Source organism: Amblyraja radiata, chromosome 1, assembly GCF_010909765.2.
Source record: "Amblyraja radiata isolate CabotCenter1 chromosome 1, sAmbRad1.1.pri, whole genome shotgun sequence".
Taxonomy (NCBI): Eukaryota; Metazoa; Chordata; class Chondrichthyes; order Rajiformes; family Rajidae; genus Amblyraja; species Amblyraja radiata.
Genome location: NC_045956.1, coordinates 162023422 through 162047548, shown reverse-complemented (window position 1 = coordinate 162047548; position 24127 = coordinate 162023422). Strand labels below are relative to the sequence as shown.

Sequence of the window (24127 nt, the reverse complement as noted above, 5' to 3'; positions counted from 1 at the left end):
AGTGCTTCTGGTATCTCAACTTCACTTCTCATTGCATCACAGGCCATAGTGACAAGGAAAAGATAGGAGAACATCTAGCGACACAAATGGCTTCAGAGCACTTGGCCAGGCCTTAAGGTCATGTGATAGGAGTAGAATTAGGCCATTCGGCCCATCAAATCAAGGGATTATGGGGAGAAAGCAGGAACGGGGTACTGATCTTGGATGATCTGCCATGGTCATATTGAATGATGTGGAAGATTGCAACCTTCACGTGGTCCACCCTGTGTCGACTAATGCAATCAACCCGACGTGCACAAACAAATAGATTAAATAGAACAAGTTGACCTACAACTTTAGGCTGTGCACGCCATACGCAAGAAGAAGAAGAAGAAGAAGATGATCATATTGGATGGCGGCGCTGGCTCGAAGGGTCGAATGGCCTACTCCTGCACTTATTTTCTGTTTCCAAGCCTACACCGCCGTGTTGAGAATAGTGGTCACAGCCCACATTAAAATGCGAAGAAGGGGACCCATCTCTGCCTCTCAGGGTATCCTCTTGAGAAGAGCATGGACTTGCCATATCTATGCTGGTAGGGGGAGCAAGATTCCCCGTGAACGTGCCTGGCTGTTCGGACACCGAGCAACGTCCAAACCTGGAACGCAGTCATGATATTTCAAGTGAGGAGCAGCTAAAAAGTATGGGACCCCTGCAGTCATCTCAAACCTGCCCATACTTATAGGTTCCAGCACCAATGAATTCACTGCTTTGTTCAAAGATTCATTTTCTACATGTGTCAGCAAATGTATTTCTTTTTCCTGGTATTAGTTAGAGAATGAATTACTGCTACCACAGCATCCAAGAAACATATTCCTGTATGTTTCACAATGATTGATTTACCATTACAGGGCTCTGCAGCTAGCAGTTAATACAAAATATGAACAGAAAGTGTTGGAAAAACTCAGATCAGCCAGCATCTGACCTTAGGGACACAGCATGGAAACAGATTCAACCATCGATCACCCTTTCGCACTTGCTCTATGTGTAGGAAGAAAGTGCAGATGCCGGTTTAAACCGAAGAAAGACACAAAAAGCTGGTGTAACTCAGCGGGACAGGCAGCATCTCCGGAGAGAAGGAATGGGTGACGTTTTGGGTCGAGACCTTTCTTCGGATCTGAAAAAGTGTCTCGACCCGAAACGTCACCCATTCCTTCTCTCCAGAGATGCTGCCAGTTACTCCAGCTTGTTGGTCTATCTTTGCACTAGTTCCATGTTGTCCCACTTCGCATCCACTCCCTGCACACAAAGAGCAATTTACAGAAGTCAATCAACCGACAAACCTACACGTCTTTGGGATGTGGGAGGAAACCAGAGTGTCCAGAGGAAACCCACGTGGTCACAGGGAGATCATGTAAACTCCACACAGACAACACCCGAGGTCAGGATTGAACCTGGTCTCTGACGCTGTGAGGCAGTGAATGTTATGTTCAATTCATGACAACAATATTTTTGTTCATTTCAATGTGCGGTTAATGCTATTTAGCAGAGACACGAAAAACTGCAGGTGCTGGGATCTCGAGCAAAACACAAAGTGATGGAGGAACTCAGCGGGTCAGGCAGCATCTGTGGAGGGAATGGCCAGATGACCGATGTTTCAGTGTTAGACTGAAGAAGGATCCTGATCTGAAAAGTCAGTCTTCTATCTTAAAGGGTGCCGATGTAAAAACTGACCAGTTTTCACTCTGCTGCAAGAAGTAAGGACAGCAAACTGCAGAGCTCTTTTGAATCACACTACTTACAACACCTTCACACCCATGAGCAAAAAAAAGTGCTGAAGGAACTCAGCGGGTCAGGCGGTCCACTTCAGAGCACAACCTGAAACGTTGTGTCCATTCCCTCCACAGAGGCCGCCTGACCTGCTGAATTCCCCCAGCAGTTTGTTTTTCTGTTGATCCCAATAATTACAATCTCGTGTCTCCAGTTTCACTACCACACTGGAGTCATCTCCTTCAGCTTCCGATCCATAACCAAAGTCACATTTTAGACCAAAGCTGTCCCATTAGATCCAAACACAGAACACTGATGGCGCTCAAGACAGGCGACTCTGTGTGTGTGTGTGTGTGTGTGTGTGTGTGTGTGTGTGTGTGTGTGTGTGTGTGTGTGTGTGTGTGTGTGTGTGTGTGTGTGTGTGCGTGTGTGTTAGTCACGGATGTTTTGCGATCACGCATTACATAGAAACATAGAAAATAGGTGCAGGAGTAGGCCCCTCGAGCCAGCACCGCCATTCAATATGATCATGGCTAATCATCCAAAATCAGTACCCCGTTCCTGCTTTCTCCCCATACCCCTCGATTCCGTTAGCCCCGTGAGCTAAATCTAACTCTCTCTTGAATACATCATTCCAATCGCTCTACTCTTAAATCACTCTATAGAAACATAGAAACATAGAAAATAGGTGCAGGAGTAGGCCATTCGGCCATTCAATATGATCATGGCTGATCATCCAATGAGTGGCTGTAAATGGCTCAATTGTATCATGTATTGTGTTTCCGCTGACTGATTAGCACGCAACAAAGGCCTTTTACTGTCCCTCGGTACATGTGACAATAAACTTAAACTAAACATTAAGAGAAAATCCTGTGTCCTCTATATCTTATCTTCTAGAAACAGATTGCCTTTATTGAATGAACTAAAGGAATGCTTGGCAATGCTTCAATCCACAAATAACCAATCTATTCAGGTGTTAAAAAAAGCTCCTCTCTTGCAGTTTATTCCTCCACTGGATTAAAGCACGTGAGCTTCAGGTGAATCAGACGTAACGCGGTGGGATGGGTAGAGGGTACGAGGGGACTGAGGTGTGACTGCTGTACACCACGATGATTCTCTGTTGCAAACCCTACTACTGGAGTCAATAGACAATAGGTGCAGGAGTAGGCCATTCGGCCCTTTGAGCCAGCACCGCCATTCAATGTGATCATGGCTGATCATCCCCAATCAGTACCCCGTTCCTGCCTTAATAGACAATCGATTCCACTACAGATATGGGATAAAGGATATAACAATTAGTGCAAGCTAAAGTCCAGGAAAGTCCCACAGTCAGAAGCAAATAGTGTAAGAAAGAACTGCAGATGCTGGTTTAAATCGAAGGTAGACACAAAATGCAGGAGTAATTCAACGGGTGAGGCGGCATCTCTGGAGAGAAGGAATGGGCAACATTTCGGATCTCGACCCGAAACGTCGCCCATTCCTTCTCTCAGGAGATGCTGCCTCACCCGCTGAGTTACTCCTGCATTTTGTGTCTACCCCAGAAGCAGATAGTATCCGACAACTCTATCAAAGTATTGAACCAATTCACACAACTCTGATCTTACATGGACAAAGAACACTCTAACCCACCTCTTGCATTAACATGGATGTGTTATTTTTCTCCAATTATATTTTGCACCAATGTCTTGTTTTTATTGCGGTCTTCTTTCCTTTTACCGTCTTGCAGCATTTTGTGTGTAATTTGCTTATAATATTTTTTGTGTGTTTGCCGAGTCTATGCGTCTGTGACCAGCACCTCATGTACTTGTGCATAAGATAACAAACTCTATTTGACCTGAGAATTCGGTCCGTCCTCAGACCATCTCTTGGCACATTGTGGTTAATAGATATGTTTCGGGGCATGTGCTGCCTTAGATGATTCATTCACCCTCCTTCCACAATGAATTTATTTCTCCAAGCTCAAATCATCGTGAAGGTGAAATCATGGCCAGTTAATACTGCAGGCCTAGACTAGACCCAGAGGAATTCTTCAACATTACAATCATATATTAGTTTCAAGGCCTTAGGATATCCTAACACACTTTACAAGCAATGAAGTATGTTAAGGTGTCGTCAGCGTTGTAATGTAGAAAGTGCAGCGGCCAACTTCTGTAGAGCAAGTTCGCGCATGTGGTAAATGAAGAGAAATATTGATCAGAACACCAGAGGCAAGTCGGCGATGACACACCGAGGAGCACCTTCAGCGACAGGATGGTTTCACCAAGATGCAGCACAGAACATCACAGCATATCTTTTTCCCTGTGGCTATCAAATTGTACAACTCCTCCCCCTTCTGTCATGCGGTAGACTGACTCCTCTCCTCCCCCCTTCCCAATCCTTTCCACTCGTCACTTTAATTTCATGTTTCATGGATCTTGTGTTTGATGACAGTTGGCAGATCAATTTCCCTCCTGGGATAAATAAAGTTCAATCGTATTGTTTTGTGATCTGGCTACATCTTACCAGTTAATGCTTTAAGTTTCACTTCTCCCAAAGATTCAGAGGCATGGCTTCTCCCAAATCGCCACAAGAGTGGCAGGTGGTGATTGGAAGGGTGAAACTTGCAACTGCACATGCCAGAGGAAGGTACTGCTCACAAAATAGAGTTTAGTTTACAGAAACAGCGTGATTACAAGCCCTTCGGCCCACCGAGTCCACACCGACCAGTGGTCCCCACACACTAACATTATCCTACACACACTAGGGACGATTTACAATCAAACTTACAATGAAACCAAGCCAAATAACCTACAAACCTGCAGGTCTTTGAAGTGTGGGAGGAAACCGGAGATTCAGGTGGAAATCCACGCAAGTCATGGGAAGAACGTACAAACAAGCACCCGTAGCCAGGATCGAACCCGGGTCTCAGTCACAGTGAGGCAGCAACTTGCACCACTGCACCACCATGCCGCTGGTATTTAGAGGATTTGCATTATATTTGGACATGACCCATAGCTGCTCTGGCCAGAAGTGCAAAACACAAGTGCTGGCAGCATCTGTAGAGGAAATGGACAGGCAACATTTTGGCTCGGGACCCTTTTTCAGATTGATTTAATCAGTCTCAAGAAGGGCCCTGACCCAAAATGTTATCTATTCATTCCCTCCACAGATGCTGCCTGACCTGCTGATTTACTCCAGCAGTGTGTGGTTTGCTCAAGAATCCAGCAACTGTAGTTCCTTGTGCCTCCATTTTACTGGCCAGAAGCTGGTGGAGGTCACATTGTGGAGGCTCCTTGAGGCAGCACTGACTAGAAAACAATCCATTTCATAATCTAGAAGCATCAACAGAGGCAAGAGGAAGAGAAAATATGGTAGTTCACTCCCATAAGGCAGCAGTAGTTTGTGAAGCTGCTCTGTGTGTAGCTGTTCTGTCTCTCTTGTGACACACATTCTTCTAACATTAATTTCACACTGTGTGGAACTGCTCCCAAGTTGCAAATCTCAACATTGTCTTTGTCTAATTTGAGGAACACAGCAGAATATTTTCAACGTTCATCCTTGGAATCTGAGTGAATCCAGGAAGGCACCTGGTTTTAGAACAGTTTCATCTATCTATCTATCTATCTATCTATCTATCTATTACTAAAACTCTCATTTTGTTTGTTTGTTTGTTTGTTTTTGTTTGTTCGTTTGTTTGTTTGTTCCCGAAATCCAGCCAAAAAGGTACACAACAGCATGACAATTTTAGGCCCACCTTACTCACCATTGCCCTGCGGTGTGCAGTATCAAGTTTCGTTCAGATTGATGTTATATTTTAAAAGTTATTGGCTTTTTAAACTTTCATAAATGTGGCAGTCACGCTCCCACTTTCCGCCTGCGCAGTTGGGGGAGGGTTGCCGTGGCATCACAACAGGAACCCGTCAGCTGCTCCTGCACAGTTGGGGAGCTATGGGTGAGTGGTGGAATATTACGTTGGGGACGGGGACCCAACGGGTCCGCGCTTGGTCTAGTAGATTATAATGCACAGGTGACAAGAGAAGCAATGAAACACAATTCACAGGACAAGAGGACACCGTTGTTCCTTCAATTTAGGACCATCATGCCCTTTTATTGCTCTTTAAACCACTATCGCTACCTTTAAGAAACATTTGAACAGGTACGTGGATAGGAAAGGTTTAGAGGGCAATGGGCCAAATGCAGGCAGGTGGGGCTAGGGTAGATGGGGCATGTTGGTCAGCATGGACAATTCAGGCCAAAGGACCTGTTTCCACACTAATGACTGACTTCATGACACAGTTTTCCCCTCCAGAGCCATACTACAAGTCGATGAACTTGCATCTTGCAAAATCAAAAAATCTGCAGCAATGAATATTTAAAAAGGGAGAAAGAGAAAGCAATCCAGCCCTTTGTCTTTCACCAGGACCATGGCTTATCATCTACGTCAACTCCATTTTCCACCACTATCCTCAATCTCCTAATGTGCTTTGTAATCACTTTCTGTTATGAATTAATACAATGATTGAGTCTGCACAGCCCTAGGAGATAGAGAAGTCCCCATCTTCCGCATGCAGACATTTCTCTCCATTTTAGTGGCTTACGAACGACTCAGACACTCTGACCTCGAGCTCTTGGCATCCGCCCTGCATCCAGCTATCAAGCCATGTAAAGATTTTGCAAGTTCTGAAGAAGTGCTCTTGGCATCCGCCCTGCATCCAGCTATCAAGCCATGTAAAGATTTTGCAAGTTCTGAAGAAGTGACCTCCCGGCCTTTTAGAGAGGAGAATACAGGCCCAATCTACTCGATCTCTCCGCTACCATCACTGGAGCTGGCACGCATCCTTTCATGCATTTCCACTGTGGTAAATATATCTTTTGTTTGGTAAAGAAACAAAAACTATGTAGAAGGGGACAAGGGCGATTAAAGGGAAATGGGGGACTGTGGGATGGGAGATGGGTGCACGGAGGAGGGGAAACGAGTTGGCGATTGCCAGACGTGGAGAGGAGCAGGAGGTGTCGAAGGCAAGGTGCAAGGGCTTGCAGGACCAAGGTGAACCAAGGTAATGCCTCCAGCGCCCGCTGCAGGAGGCACCCCCGGGACACAAAGATGGCCGGGCCAGGAGAGGAGAGGGACTTCGGTTCGCGGGATCTGCTCCGGTACATGGAGCGACCGGACTTTGGACTTTGAATAATGGCGCCACAAAAGGCGGCGCCTGCATGTGTAATATATGGAAAAGGAATTCCGCTGTGCAGTTGCATATGGGAGAAATAAAGCACCATCGAAGAATTGCACACGATACTCAAGGTATGGTCTCACTATGGCCCTGTGCAATTGTAATAAAACATATTTATTCATGAATGCAAATTCTCTCGCAATAAAGGCAAACACATCATTTGCCTTCCTAATCACTTGCTGCACCTCAGCATTGACCTTCATGAACCTGAACACCAGCACACGTTGGCTGAAAATCCAACCACACAGCATGCTTTGGCTCTCCCGCGTGTTCTACCTGTCCTGCTCTCAAAGAACTCCAATAAGTTGGTCAAACATGACATTCCTTCCATGTTGGCTATGTTCAGTCCTATCAGTCAAGGTATCCTAGAATTACATCCTGCATTAGAGGGCCTGCCTAATCACAAACAGGCTCCATTTTTACAGAAGGTACACAAAAATGCTGGAGAAACTCAGCGGGTGCAGCAGCATCTATGGAGCGAAGGAGATAGGCTATTTTTACAGATGTCTTCTTCCCCCCTACTCCCATCCAGCAAAAAAATAGAAACATAGAACATAGGTGCAGGAGTAGGCCATCCGGCCCTTCGAGCTAATACCGCCATTCAATATGATTATAGCTGATCGTCCAAACATCAGTACCCCATTTCAGCTTTCTCCCCATATCACTTGATTCCATTAGCCCCAAGAGCTATATCGAACTCTGTCTCGAAAACATCCAGTGAATTGGCCACCACTGCCTTCAGTAGCAGAGAATTCTACAGATTCACAACTCTCTGGGTGAAAAAGCTTTTCCTCATCTCAGTCCTAAAATGGCCTACCCCTTATTCTTAAACTGTGATACCCCTGGTTCTGGATTCCCCCAGCATCGGGAACATTTTTTCCTGCAGCTGGAAGATGCAGAAGTTTGAAAGTGCGCACCACCAGACTCAGGAACAGCCTCTTTCACTCTGTTGTCAGACTTCTGTTTAGTCCTTCCATGGGCCAGGCTAGGTCCAATTCATCCTTACCCCATTGTGGGCATTGTACTTTGTTCAGGGAACCGATGCACTACAATGCTGAGAACTATATTCTGCACTCTGTATCTTCCCCTTTGCTCTATCTATTGTACTTCAATATCAGTTGAAGTACAACTGATGTACCTCATCAGCTGTGAAGTACCTGATGAAGCTGTACTTAATCTGTAAACCAATTAACAGATAGTTTTACATAGAAGCATAGAAAATAGGTGCAGGAGTAGGCCATTCGGCCCTTCGAGCCTGCACCGCCATTCAATATGATCATGGCTGATCATCCAACTCAGTATCCCATTCCTGCCTTCTCTCCATACCCCCTGATCCCTTTAGCCACAAGGGCCACATCTAACTCCCTCTTAAATATAGCCAATGAACTGGCCTCAACTACCTTCTGTGGCAGAGAATTCCACAGATTCACCACTCTCTGTGTAAAAAATGATTTTCTCATCTCGGTCCTAAAAGACTTCCCTCTTATCCTTAAAATGTGACCCCTAGTTCTGGACTTCCCCAACATCGGGAACAATCTTCCTGCATCTAGCCTGTCCAACCCCTTAATGTATAGTATTGTCTGATCTGATTGGATAGTATGGAATAAAAAGCCTTTCACTGTGCCTCGATACACGTGACATTAATAACCCTCAACCTAACATCCACGAGACAATTTTGTCCTCAAGTAGGAATATACGCAAAACTCGCCCAATCTGGTAAACATACCTCCATAGTATTGTAATGAATTACATCAAAAGATCACTAGACTGGTAAGAAAGAAGTTACCAAAAGTAAAGTGAGAGGGGAAACTAGTCCCTCTTGTCTGTCAGACATCTGAATGTGACAATGGGACCTTGTTTGCATGTGGAGATGTCCATAAGCTGGCCGTTCATAACCCAGGGATGATCAGTACAGATTTCAACACATTTCATTCAACTGAAACATCCAGTTTCTCCCGTGATATCTCATTTACCCTCCAATCTACAGGAACAATCTATAACATATTGGAAGATAGTAATCAGTGGTAATTATTTCTGTAGCCAGCTCCATCAAAACTTTGGGACACAAGTCATCAGGTTTTAAGATCACCAACACGTCAAATACATATTTCCCCATCAGTTCCTCATTCTTCTACACACTTGGTTCTCTAATATTTCCGGTAATATTTTTGTGATTCCCCAAGAAAACATATTAAAAGTATTTATTTAAATTAATTTTGTCTTCCTAATTATTTTTACTTCCTAATTCTCAATACAAGTTCTCCCACCTAACACCTGTTGATGGGTCACTGAGCTGTTTGAATCTCTGATGGGTCACTGAGCTGTTTATGGTGATTCTACCAGCCTCACATACTTCAGTCACATTTGCTTCATATACTTCAGAGTCATTTAAACTAAAGGTCCTGTTCCACTGGACGAGGTAATTCAAGAGCTCCCCCGATTTAAAAAAAATCAAACTCGTGGTAAGCACGTAGAATATACGTAGCGGGTACGCCGGAGCTCGGGACGTCTCTTAGCGACCTGTAACGCTAACGGCAGGTACTCGGGAAACGCGGTAAGCTCGGGAAGACTTGTGAAGATTTTTCAACGTTGAAAAAATGCCCACAAGAGCCCCGAGTACCTACGAGCGGCTATTACCTTAATTCTCCGAGTTTGAATCAGTGGAAACTCGGGAGAAGTCTTTAGCTCGTACAGTGGGACAGGCCCATTATCGATTGCTCACAATGGAAGCTACAATGATGTGAAAACACAAAATGCTGCAAATACTCAGCAACAGGGGGGTGGAGTGAGGAAGGGGTTGGGGGTTTGGAGAATACAGACACACAACTACACTACAATAGCTGTGGGTCCAAGTAGCCAGATGCCAGCGCTCACAGTCACTAACCAGAGCCCCTGATCTGCCACCCGTCCGGTCCTCACCTTCCCCATCCTGCCACACACCATCCCAATCCAGCCTCTCCCACTGTCCCCACCCTATCATGTTCCTTCCCATCCCATCCTGACATCCTCCATCCCATCCTCCCCAAACCGTACCCACATCCCCCCCCATCCTATTCTCCGATCTTACCCCCTCCATCCTATCCTAGCTCACCAACTTCAACCTATCCTCCTTCAACCCATACTCCCCAAATCCCACAACCTTCAACCAACATACCCCAAACCCCCAAACCTCCTCCATCCTACCCCCCCCCCCCCCCTCCCCATTCCCCCTCCCATCCTCCTCCTACCCCCCACCCAGCCACCCCCCTCTGTCCTCTGATCCCCAACCACATTTGGGATTGAGTTCCCTCCCCCTCTCCTCCCTGCCCCGCAGCGGCTGCTCAGCCCGGCTCCCACCGACTCTCCGGTGACCAGACACCTCCCCTCATTCTGAGTCTGAAGAAGGGTTTCGGCCCGAAACGTCGCCTATTTCCTTCGCTCCATAGATGCTGCTGCACCCGCTGAGTTTCCCCAGCAATTTTGTGTACCTCCACTCATTCATTCACTCACTCTGCCGCTCGATTCATTCTACTCCCCATTGCCCCACAGATCCTCCCGTTCACAGCCACCCACCCTCCCAGCGCTCCCTCTCCCCCGGCTCCCCGCTGGCTCTCACCCAGAAGTTCTCGCTGAAGCGTGACTCCTTCATCTCGCAGGTCGGTGCAAAGTCTCTGCTGTACCAGCGCCTCGCCCGCTGTGTTGTGTTGTGTTGCGTTGCGTTGTGTTGCGCTGTTCTGTGCTGTTCTGCCCTGGCGCTGCTCGACTCAGTCCCGGTCGCTGTGTTGCGTTGTGTTGCGTTGTGTTGTGTTGGGTGGTGTTCCGCTGCGCTGCGCTACCCCGGCCCCTTTCACTGCCCAGTCCTGTTCAGTCCCACAACCTCCTCTCAGTTCCTCCTCGGTCGCCTGCTGCTCCCCGAAAAAAGCACCACCTCCAGGTCCCAACGCCTGAGAAAACGCTTGGGCAATAGGTTGCCTTTGCTCCACGTGATAGTTTTATTGTACTTGGTGGGGAACTGATCTGTCGGTCAGGCCGGGAACGTCAATGATCAATGCAATGGTTTGGGTTTTGGACAGCGGCTAACTTCAGACGGTCACATGTTGCAGCAGCCGGTATTAATACTGAAAGTGCCGCAGTACAAAATAAATGTGTTAAACTCAATCAAAGAACAACTGGCTCGCATTTCCACTTTTCCATTGAAGGGTTGACAAAATCATTACCAAACTTGTTACCAATTGTAGTCACCAGCTACTGTCTACCTCATTGGTGACCCTCTGGCTGGATTGGACTTTACTGGCTTTACCTTGCACTAACGTTATTCCCTTATTATGTGGACTGCGAATGACTTGATTGTAATCATGTATTGTCTTTCTGCTGACCGGTTAGCAGGCAACAAAAGCTTTTCACCAAAGATCCTATAGCGGAGCTATAAGATCTTTGCTTTTCACTGTACCTCGGTACACGTGACAATAAACTAAACTGAACAGAGGAGGAACAGACCCTTCGACACACAATGTCTGAGCTGAAGTCTGGAGTTTAGAAGGATGAGAGGAGATCTTATTGAAACATATAAGATTATTAAGGTACACAAAATTGCTGGAGGAACTCAGCGGGTGCAGCAGCATCTATGGAGCGAAGGACCTTCGCTCCATAGATGCTGCTGCACCCGCTGAGTTCCTCCAGCAATTTTGTGTACCTTCGATATTCCAGCATCTGCAGTTCCCTTTTGAACAAGATTATTAAGGGTTTGGACACGCTAGAGGCAGGAAACATGTTCCCGATGTTGGGGGAGTCCAGAACCAGGGGCCACTGTTTAAGAATAAGGGGTAGGCCATTTAGAACGGTGACGAGGAAACACTTTTTCACACAGAGAGTGGTGAGTGTGGAAGTCTCTGCCTCAGGAGGCCGGTTCTCTGGACACTTTCAAGGGAGAGCTAGATAGGGCTCTTAAAGATAGCGGAGTCAGGGGACATGGGGAGAAGGCAGGAACGGGGTACTGATTGTGGATGATCAGCCATGATCACATTAAATGGCGGTGCTGGATCGATGGGCCGAGCAGCCTACTCCTGCACCTATTGTCTATTGTCTATTGAACGTGATGCCAAGTTAGAGACACAGGAACGGCAGATGCTGGAATCTTGTGCAAAACACAAAGTGTTGGTGAAACCTAGGGAAAGGAATGGACAAGTGTCGTTTTGAGTTTAGTTTATTGTCACATCTACCAAGGTACAGTGAAAAGCTTTTGCTGCGTGCTAACCAGTCAGCGGAAAGATCACAGGTGATTACAATCGAGCCATCAACAGTGTGCAGATATATGATAAAGGGAATAACGTGAAGTGTTTAGTGCAAGATAAAGACCAGTAAAGTCTGATCAAAGTTAATCCGAGGGTCTCCAATGTTGTAGATAGCGGTCTTTGATTTCTTGAATAAGATCTTGCACTAAATGATATATCCTTTACCCTGTATCCGTACACTGTGGACGACTTGATTGTAATCATGCATAGTCTTTGACTAGATAGCAGGCAACAAATATAGCTTCAGTCTGAAGAAGGGTCTCAACCTGAAACGTCTCTAATGAGGTAGATGGGATGTCAGGATCGCATTCTAGCTGGTGAGAGGACGATAATAGCTGGGATGAAACTGTCTCTGAATCTGGAGATGTATATTTTCAAACTTCTGTACCTCTTTCCTGATCGAAGAAGGAAGAGAGAGTGACTGCTCCTTGATTATGCTGGTGGCCTTGCCAAGGCAGCTGAGGTGTAGAAGGAGTCAATGGAAGGGAGGTTTGGTTTGCATGGGCTACGTCCCCAACTCTCTGCAATTTCCCGCGGTCTTGGATGGAAGCTGGACCCAAACCATGTGTGTGATGCATCCCGATAATATGCTTTCTATGGCGCATGTATAGAAGTTGGTGATGGTTGTTGGAGACATTCCAAATGTCCTAAGATTCTAACAATGTAGAGGCATTGGCAGAGTTGCCAACTCTCATGCATTGAGCGTGAGACTCACGCATTTGACGAAATTCTCACGCTCTCACGCTGATGACAGAAGTTCTCACTCTCAAATTTTTAAATATATATATAAATATAAATAAATAACGTCACACTCCTCCACACTCACCAATGAGAATAGTTTTCCGCACCCACACTCACATTCCCATGCAGATGGTGTGATGGGTGAGACATGGTGGTGGTCTCAGCACCGGACATCGCAAAGTCTCCGCTCACTCCGGGTGTTGTCGCCGCTTCACTGACACACACTCTCATACACAACCTAACACACACACTGGCACACACAAGGTTTAAAGGGATATGGACCAAATGCAGATAAATGGGACTAGTTTAGATGGGGCATCTTGATCTGTATGGGCGAGTTGGGATGAAGGGCATATTTCCATGCTGTAAGAATATGACACACTGTAGAAAGGGTGCAATTGCTCTGGAGAGGATCCAGGGGCAATTTATGAACATATTGCAGGGCTGGAATTTTATTTTCCACTTTGAAGAAAGATTTGATAATTGGGATTATATTCTCTGCAGCAATGGAGGTGATGAAAATATTTAGTTGAGGTGAATAATATGATGAGAATAGAAACACAGAAACATAGAAATTAGGTGCAGGAGTAGGCCATTCGGCCCTTCGAGCCTGCACCGCCATTCAATATGATCATGGCTGATCATCCAACTCAGTATCCTGTACCTGCCTTCTCTCCATACCCTCTGATCCCCTTAGCCACAAGGGCCACATCTAACTCCCTCTTAAATATAGCCAATGAACTGGCCTCGACTACCCTCTGTGGCAGAGAGTTCCAGAGATTCACCACTCTCTATGTGAAAAAAGTTCTTCTCATCTCGGTTTTAAAGGATTTCCCCCTTATCCTTAAGCTGTGACCCCTTGTCCTGGACTTCCCCAACATCGGGAGCAATCTTCCTGCATCTAGCCTGTCCAACCCCTTAAGAATTTTGTAAGTTTCTATAAGATCCCCTCTCAATCTCCTAAATTCTAGAGAGTATAAACCAAGTCTATCCAGTCTTTCTTCATAAGACAGTCCTGACATCCCAGGAATCAGTCTGGTGAACCTTCTCTGCACTCCCTCTATGGCAATAATGTCCTTCCTCAGATTTGGAGACCAAAACTGTACGCAATACTCCAGGTGTGGTCTCACCAAGACCCTGTACAACTGCAGGAGAACCTCCCTGCTCCTATACTCAAATCCTTTTGCTATGAAAGCTAACATACCATTCGCTTTCTTCACTGCCTGCTGCACCTGCATGCCCACTTTCAATGACTGGTGTACCATGACACCCAGGTCTCGCTGCATCTCCCCTTTTCCTAGTCGGCCACCATTTAGATAATAGTCTGCTTTCCTGTTTTTGCCACCAAAATGGATAACCTCACATTTATCCACATTATACTGCATCTGCCAAACATTTGCCCACTCACCCAGCCTATCCAAGTCACCTTGCAGCCTCCTAGCATCCTCCTCACAGCTAACACTGCCCCCCAGCTTAGTGTCATCTGCAAACTTGGAGATATTGCCTTCAATTCCCTCATCCAGATCATTAATATATATTGTAAATAGCTGGGGTCCCAGCACTGAGCCTTGCGGTACCCCACTAGTCACTGCCTGCCATTGTGAAAAGGACCCGTTTACTCCTACTCTTTGCTTCCTGTTTGCCAGCCAGTTCTCTATCCACATCAATACTGAACCCCCAATGCCGTGTGCTTTAAGTTTGTATACTAATCTCTTATGTGGGACCTTGTCGAAAGCCTTCTGGAAGTCCAGATACACCACATCCACTGGTTCTCCCCTATCCACGCTACTAGTTACATCCTCGAAAAATTCTATAAGATTCGTCAGACATGATTTACCTTTTGTAAATCCATGCTGGCTTTGTCCTACTCTTTGCTTCCTGTTTAATAGGACATGTTTCGCTTAACAAAGAGTGTAGGAAGGAACTGCAGATGGTGGTTTAAACTGAAGATAGACACTAAAAGCTGGAATAACTCAGCAGGACAGGCAGCATCTCTGGAGAGAAAGAATTGGTGATGTTTCGGGTGACGGGTCGAGACCTTCAGTCTGAAGAGCTTGAAAACCAGCCATAAAACACAATGACTGGAGATGTGTGTTATCCAACTAAGGGCAGAAATCAGAATCATGTGTTCATCTTTATTGACATGACACCATATAACCATATAACCATATAACAATTACAGCACGGAAACAGGCCATCTCGGCCCTACCAGTCCATGCCGAACAACTTTTTTCCCTTAGCCCCACCTGCCTGCACTCATACCATAACCCTCCATTCCCTTCTCATCCATATGCCTATCCAATTTATTTTTAAATGATACCAACGAACCTGCCTCCACCACTTCCACTGGAAGCTCATTCCACACCGCTACCACTCTCTGAGTAAAGAAGTTCCCCCTCATGTTACCCCTAAACTTCTGTCCCTTAATTCTGAAGTCATGTCCTCTTGTTTGAATCTTCCCTATTCTCAAAGGGAAAAGCTTGTCCACATCAACTCGCTTGTCTATCCCTCTCATCATTTTAAAGACCTCTTTCAAGTCTCCCCTTAACCTTCTGCGCTCCAGAGAATAAAGACCTAACTGATTCAACCTTTCTCTGTAACTTAGTTGTTGAAACCCAGGCAAAATTCTAGTAAGTCTCCTCTGTACTCTCTCTATTTTGTTGACATCCTTCCTATAATTGGGCGACCAAAATTGTACACCATACTCCAAATTTGGTCTCACCAATGCCTTGTACAATTTTAACATTTCATCCCAGCTTCTATACTCAATGCTCTGATTTATAAAGGCTAGCATACCAAAAGCTTTCTTTACCACCCTATCTATATGAGATTCCACCTTCAAGGAACTATGCACGGTTATTCCCAGATCCCTCTGTTCAACTGCATTCTTCAATTCCCTACCATTTACCATGTACGTCCTATTTTGATTTGTCCTGCCAAGGTGTAGCACCTCACATAATAAATATATTACAGAAAAAATAATTTAATGGGGTGGCACGGTGGCGCAGCGGTAGAGTTGCTGCCTTGCAGCACCACAGACCCAGATTTGATCCTGACTACGGGTGCTGTCTGTACAGTATTTGTACATTCTCCTTATGACCACATGGTTTTCTCTGGAGACTCCGGTTTCTCCCACATCCAAAAGAAGTGCTGGTTTGTAGGTTAATTGGCTTCTGCAAATTGTCCCCGGCGTGTAGGATACAACTGGTGTATGGTAAGGTCGGTGTGGACTTGGTGGGCTGAAAGGCCTGTTTCCATATATATGATTTACATATATATCTTAATTTCATTGAACCATATACGGTTCAATATGTGGCATTATTTTCGTCTTGTTTCTTTAGTCTAAGGGTAAGGTTGATTGATTTATTTGTGCAGAACAGCGATGGAAGTCTGACTCCTCTTGCCTTCTTTCTATGTTTTTGTTTCTTTATATATATGCATAACAGCATGAATTATAATCTGAATTATAAGCCTGGCTCTACTGTGGAATGTAATTAGGAATGGGTCTGAAGAAGGGTTTTGACGCGAAATGTTGCCTATTTCCTTCGCTCCATAGATGCTGCCTCACCCGCTGAGTTTCTCCAGCAATTTTGTCTACCATGTAATTTAACCTAACCTCATTCATACCTAATCCAATTTGAAGCATAAATGTTGCATTCAAGTGTAAGTTAAAAGACTTGCTACAGTATGCACCAGATTGCACAATTTCAAGCTGAATAATGCAAAAGCTCCCTACCAAGAGAGGGGGGACACCGCCCTCCCACACCCTCCCTCACAATTTTTCACTCTCAACTCTCACCCAATGTTGGCAGCCCTGTATTGGTGTGCGTTCTTGGCCATTGCTACGATATGGATGGTTCAGGACAAACTGCTGGCGCCGTTTATTGCTGCCTGACCCACTGAGTTCCTCCAATGCTTTGTGTTTTGCTGAAGATTTGACCCAGTACAGATAACTGTCAAAACTGTCAACAATAAGCCAATGCAAAAATAAAAAAGTATTACAAATATCTTTTAAAAATTTGAAAACATTTAACATTCTTTCAACGTCTTCTTAGGCTGTCCCTCAGGTTGAGAATTATACATTTACACTTTGATTCTGAAGATGTCCTGTGAATTCTTTTGATAGGGCACTACGCCCATAAGTGCAGAGAAGATTTACTGAGATGTTGCCAGTAGTCGAGGGCATGAGGTATAGAGAGAGGTTGAGCAGGCTTGGGCTTTATTCCTGGGAATGCAGGAGGATGACAGGTGATCTCATAGATCATACAAATTCATGAGGGGAATACATTGGGTAAATGCACAGCTTTTGCCCAGAGTAGGTGAATCGAGAACTAGACTCCATGGGTTTTAGGTGAGAGGTGAAAGATTTAATAGGAATCAGAGGGGTTATTGTTTTACACAAAGGGTGGTGGGTGTATGGAATGTGCATAGATCATAATAAGGTCATAAGTATAATTAGGCCATTCGGTCCATCAAGTCTACTCTACCATTCAATCATGGCTGATTTATCCCTCCCTCCTAACCCCATTCTCCTGCCTTCACCCCATAACCTCTGACACCCGTATTGACTGCTGGTTTATGTTCCTGTGTTGCAATTCAACAAGGAAGTGCCACTAATTTTGCTGAAAAATCCCAGTGAATGACTTTAGTCATTACAGTAACACGATAACTTTCAGAGATAAGATTTGGGATATGAAATGCTTACAATGCCTTCCCCTTCAAAATCCTGGCCAGGAGATATGCTGGTGCTATGCGGGAAGGTTTAAAGTAACTTAAAGTAACTGCATGTAGAAGGGAAGCTCAGTTAGTCCAGCATGCAGAGCATGTGTAGACATGATGAATGATGCTGTAGAATCATGTAAAGGAACAGACAGGATAAGGTGCCTTGGAGGAATTTGAGGCTAAATAGAAATCTGATAAGTAGGGCAGATGGAATGAGTGTGTTGATTAACAGAGAGATGGGATTTTTTAATAAGAAGAAAATATTGGATGTCTTAGCAGGTTTAGGGTGAATAAATTCCTGGTGAAGGATATCCCAGACTGCTATAGAAGGCAAGGCAGGAGATTGATGGACTCTGAGAGAGGTTTTTTGCATCCTTGATGGCCATAGGTGAGGTGACAGACGACCAAAGGGTTGCAAAGTGCTAACTTTATTCAAGAAGTAATGGTGGCGGCAGAGACTCTCCAATTTTTAAGAAACACCAAGACAAATCAACATGGAGAAGATTACAGATCAAATGCTGGAATTGAGTCAAGGGTCAAGAGTGTCAAAGGTGGTGCAGCGGTAGAGTTGCTGCCTTACAGAGCCAGAGACCTGGGTTCGATCCTGACTACGGGTGCTGCCTGTACAGAGTCTGTGCATTCTCCCTGTGACCACCTGCGTTTTCTTCAGGTGCTCCGGTTTTCTCCAACACTCCAAAGACGTACAGGATTCTAGGTTAATTGGCCTCTATAAATTGTAAATTGTCCCTTGTGTGTAGGATTAGATTAGATTAGATTAGATTAGATTATTTAATGACCACACAGTCAAGATGGTGGAATTCAGGTTCAGTACAGGATGTTACAAGGTAGGCTGATTCCCGTCAAACATAACATAAAACACAACATCATACAATATACAGTACATGCATGGGGAGGATATGTGCTGTTGTCATAGTGTGTTCAGAATTCGGATTGCATGTGGGTAAAAACTGTTTTTAAATCGAGATGTCTTGGCGGGCAGTGAGCTGTAGCGCCTTCCTGATGGCAGCAGGTGGAAGATGTGGTGAGCTGGGTGGGAGGGATCAGAGATGATTTTCTTCACCCTTGACACGGACCGTTTGTGATGGAGTGATTCTATTGATGGAAGGGGAGTGCTGATGATTTTGGATGCTTTGTTAACTATGCGTTGTAATTTATTACGGGAGTGTAAGGGGTGAGCGCTGGTCGGCATGGACTCGATGGGCCAAAGGGCCCGTTTCCACACTGTATCTCTAAAGTCTAAAGTCTAAATTGTTTAAAGGTCTTATGCACCAGGAATGGAACAATGACATTCTTACTTGCTGCAGCTTTTATCAGCAAATTTAACATAGATAACACAGCAAATAAATATACAATAAACCAAACCACAGTAATAAAAACTGAAGTGATTAGTGCAATCTGTGCATGGTGCTTCAAGGGCCTTATGTTTGATGGGGAGAAGCTGTTCCTGAACCTGGAGGTCATAGAAACATAGAAACATAGAAAATAGGTGCAGGAGTAGGCCATTCGGTCCTTCGAGCCTGTACCGCCATTCAATATGATCATGGCTGATCATCCAACTCAGTATCCTGTACCTGCCTTCTCTCCATATCCCCTGATCCCTTTAGCCACAATGGCCACATCTAACTCCCTCTTAAATATAGCCAATGAACTGGCCTCAACTACCTTCTTAATTCCAGAGAATTCCAGAGATTCACCACACTCTGTGTGAAAAATGTTTTTCTCATCTCGGTCCTAAAAGATTTCCCCCTTATCCTTAAACTGTGACCCCCTTGTTCTGGACTTCCCCAACATCGGGAACAATCTTCCTGCATCTAGCCTCTCCAACCCCATAAGAATTTTGTAAGTTTCTATAAGATCCCCCCTCAGTCTTCTAAATTCTAGTGAGTACAAACCGAGTCTGTCCAGTCTTTCTTCATATGAAAGTCCTGACATCCCAGGAATCAGTCTGGTGAACCTTCTCTGCACTCCCTCTATGGCAAGAATGTCTTTCCTCAGATTAGGAGACCAAAACTGTACGCAATACTCCAGGTGTGGTCTCACCGAGACCCTGTACAACTGCAGTAGAACCTCCCTACTCCTATACTCAAATCCTTTTGCTATGAATGCTAACATACCATTCGCTTTCTTCACTGCCTGCTGCACCTGCATGCCTACTTTCAATGACTGGTATACCATGACACCCAGGTCTCGTTGCATCTCCCCTTTTCCTAATCGGCCACCATTCAGATAATAGTCTACTTTCCTGTTTTTGCCACCAAAGTGGATTTCGATTTTTGATGTCATGGTATCCGATGTCTTCTTCCCGATGGTAGCAGCAAAATGAGAACATGGCCGTGGAGGTAGAAACATAGAAACATAGAAATTAGGTGCAGGAGTAGGCCATTCGGCCCTTCGAGCCTGCACCGCCATTCAATATGATCATGGCTGATCATCCAACTCAGTATCCCGTACCTGCCTTCTCTCCATACCCTCTGATCCCCTTAGCCACAAGGGCCACATCTAACTCCCTCTTAAATATAGCCAATGAACTGGCCTCGACTACCCTCTGTGGCAGGGAGTTCCAGAGATTCACCACTCTCTGTGTGAAAAAAGTTCTTCTCATCTCGGTTTTAAAGGATTTCCCCCTTATTCTTAAGCTGTGACCCCTTGTCCTGGACTTCCCCAACATCGGGAGCAATCTTCCTGCATCTAGCCTGTCCAACCCCTTAAGAATTTTGTAAGTTTCTATAAGATCCCCTCTCAATCTCCTAAATTCTAGAGAGTATAAACCAAGTCTATCCAGTCTTTCTTCATAAGACAGTCCTGACATCCCAGGAATCAGTCTGGTGAACCTTCTCTGCACTCCCTCTATGGCAATAATGTCCTTCCTCAGATTTGGAGACCAAAACTGTACGCAATACTGGTACTTTGTGCGGGACTTTGTGGGACTTTGATTATATTGACAGCTTTTTTGAGGAAGGTCTTCCTGTCGATCCCTTTAATGGCAGGGAGGTTACTACCCACGATGGACCCAGCAATGGTTCCCACTCTCTGGAGCCTTTTTTAGCCCAGTCTTTTCAATCTTTCCTCATATGACAGTCCCGCCATCCCAGGGATCAATCACGTGAACCTACTGCCTCAATCACAAGGATGTCCTTCCTCAAATTAGGAGACCAAAACTGTATACAATACTCCAGATGTGGTCTTACCAGAGCCCTATACAACTGCAGAAGAACCTCTTTACTCCTATACTGAAATTCGCTTGTTATGAAGGCCAACATTCCATTAGCTTTCTTCACTGCCTGCTGTACCTGCACGCCAACCTTCAGTGACCGGTGTACAAGGATACCCAGGTCTCGCTGTACCTCCCCCTTACCTAACCTAACCCCATTGAGATAATAATCTGCCCCCTTGTTTTTGCCATACATATCTCTACCATACACCCATGTAAGATCACCAGTGCTCGGCGATAAGCCCAATCTCCTCAAACCTCTGACTATGAGCGAAACAGTGGCTCAGCAGTAGAGTTGCTGCCTTATAGCACCAAGTTCGATCCTGACTACAGGTGCTGTCTATATGGAGATTGTGAATGCGTGGGTTTTCTCCGGGTGCTCCGGTTTCCTCCCACACTCTAAAGACGTACATGTTTGTAGGTTAATTGGCTTCGATGGCAAATCAAATTCCTCGTATATTGCAAAAAAACACCAGGCTAATAAAGTATGATTATGGTTATAATTATGATTATAAATTGTAAATTGGACCATGTGTGCAGGATAGTGCTAGTGTGCAGGGTGATTGCTGGTCGGCATGGACTGGTGGACCGAAGGGCCTGTTTATGCGATGTATCTCAAACGTCTGAAGTAAAGTTGGAGAGGCGTTAATGATCTCGACTTGTGATTGCATCAACGTGCTGGGCCAAGGCAGAACATAAAACAGCACAGCACAGGAACAGGCTCTTCTGCCCACTGTATCTGTGCAAAAGTAAACTAATCTTACCTAATCTAAATAACAGGACCCTGGGGAATGTTGTAGAGCAGTGAGACATGCATCGCTCCCGGAAAGTGAGAGTACAGGTAGACAGAGTGATGAAGAAGGCATATGGCGGACTTGCCTTATCAGATGGGGCATTGAGTATGAAAGTTGGGATGTCATGGTACAGCCGCGCTGTGAAGCTCTTTGACTCTATGAAAGCAGGATTTATATGAATGGGTACGATGATCATCATAGACATTGAGTGCTGGCGGCCCTGTTCCTGTTGCAGTATGACTTTAAGTCAATCTGATTCACGTTCAACACATCCTCATCCCTGTGATATCAATCATTATGCTTGTACTTGTTTGCCCTGTTCCTTCTGCTATGCCTGACATACAATCCGGGGCACGGTGGCACAGCGGTAGAGTTGCTGCCCCTGTCCCACAGGCGATTTGTTAGGCGACTAGGCTGTGGTCACATGGTTGCCGGGGTGTTGCCTGTATGGTCGTGAGTAGTCTCCTCAGAAACGGAGCGTTTTTCTGGTCGCCACTGGATTTTGAAATGTTCAAAACATTTTGGCGACTGTTGGCTTGTCATAGGTTGTCGCCAGGATGACGTAGGTTGTCGCCAGTGCTGACCGGTTAATTCCATTGGTGACTCCTTACGTCAACCTATGTCAACCGGCGACAGGTACCAGCGACTGAATTGTCTTCAGTTGTCACCGACAAGGTCGTACCTTGTCGTAGCTGTTGTCGCGGGTGGACATAGGTTGTCGTAGGTGTGGTCGTAGGTGGACGTCCTAAAGGGTCACCGGTTGTCGGTAGCTTGCCGTAGCTTGACGTCGACTAAGTGGGAGGTTGTTGTAGATATTGTCGTGGGGGGTCCAGTCGCCGTTTTTTCGCCGACCTGCTACGACTATGACAGTCGCCTAAGTGGGACAGGCCCATTACAACACCAGAGACATGGGTTCGATCCTGACTACGGGTACTGTCTGTATGGCGTTTGTATGTTCTCCCCGTGGGTTTTCTCCGGGATGCTCCGGTTTCCTCCAACATTCCAAAGACATACAGGATTGTAGGCTAATTGGCTTGGTATAATGTAAATTGTCCCAAATGTATTTGAGTAGTACACTAGTATTAGTGTGTGGGGATCGCTGGTCGGTGTGGACTCAGTGGGCTGAATGGCTTGTTTTCACTCTGTATCTCTAAACTAAACTAAACTAAAATTAATTTCCTAAACCTACCAATTCTACCAGACCCAGACTACCATTTGAACTCTTTCTGCCATCAGGATGACAATATGTACATGGAATAGACACAAAATGCTGGAGTAACTCAGCATCTCTGGAGAGACCCTTCCTCAGACAGGGTAATCTTGCAGATCTGGCTAAATGTCAGGCACACTGGGTCACAGCCATGTTTTAAGTCCAACTCACGGATAACCTGGCATGGATCTTTCGCTGCTTGTGTTTTTTAAACAACGCTGCAGTCTGACCTACTTCCTGAATCTTGAACGGAAGCAACTAAGTGCAGTTACACTGGCCAGGGCCAAGGTTGCTGAGAGGCCTTGGTGCCAAGCATGCAGAGACCTCACAGTGTGTTGCACCTAATATTCCACAGGGCTGGGGCTGAGAGAGAATTACCAGTTCTCATAGCCAATGCTACATAAACGTTCATAAGTCCTCAGTTTAGTTTAGAGATACAGTGCGGAAACAGGCCCTTCGGCCCACTGAGACTGTGCCGACCAGCAATCATGATGTACACCAGCACTATCCTACGCATTCGGGACAACTTACAATTATACCAAGCTACAAACCTGTACATCTTTGGAGTGTGGGAGAAACCGGAGATACCAGAGAAAACCCACTCAGGTCATGGGGAGAACGTACAAATTCCTTACAGACAGCACCCGTGGTCAGGATCGAACCCTGTCTCTGCCGCTTGTAAGGCAGCAACTCTACCCCAATGACACCGTGCTGCCCTAGGAGCAGGAGCAGAATTAGACCATTCGGCCCATCAAGTCTACTCCACTATTCAATCATGGCTGCTGATCTATCTCTCCATTCTCCTGCCTTCTCCCCATAATCCCTGACACCCGTACCAATCAAGAATCTGTCAATCTCCACCTTTAAAATATCCATTGACTTGACCTCCACAGCCAACTGTGACAATTAATTCCACAGATTCACCACAACTAAAGAAATTCCTCCTCATCTCCTTTCTATAGGTACATCCTTTTATTCTGTGGCTACGCCCTCTGGCCCTAGATTCTCCCACTAGTGAAAACGTCCTCTCCACATCCACTCTATCCAGGCCATATGATTAACCTTATTTCTCCAATTTCAGTTTTCATGTGGCTTTCCTGAAAGCATCTTAAAGTTTAACTAAAACACCTACCCAGAATTAAATCGTAACCAGGAAGTGTGCCGTGCCCAGACGCTGCTCCTGTTTTATGGTCACACAGGT

The 24127-nt window shown here is 45.5% G+C and overlaps 1 protein-coding gene across 1 annotated transcript in view; it reads right to left on the bottom strand.

The window, feature by feature from the left end:
* Positions 1-10981, bottom strand: part of pstpip2 (proline-serine-threonine phosphatase interacting protein 2) — a 113108-nt gene extending 102127 nt beyond the window's left edge. The window contains exon 1 of the mRNA XM_033034370.1: positions 10553-10981. Within this exon, the coding sequence (XP_032890261.1) occupies positions 10553-10585 (33 nt within the window). The 5' untranslated portion in view covers positions 10586-10981. The remainder of the gene's footprint in view (positions 1-10552) is intronic.
* Positions 10982-24127: the final 13146 nt, after the last annotated feature.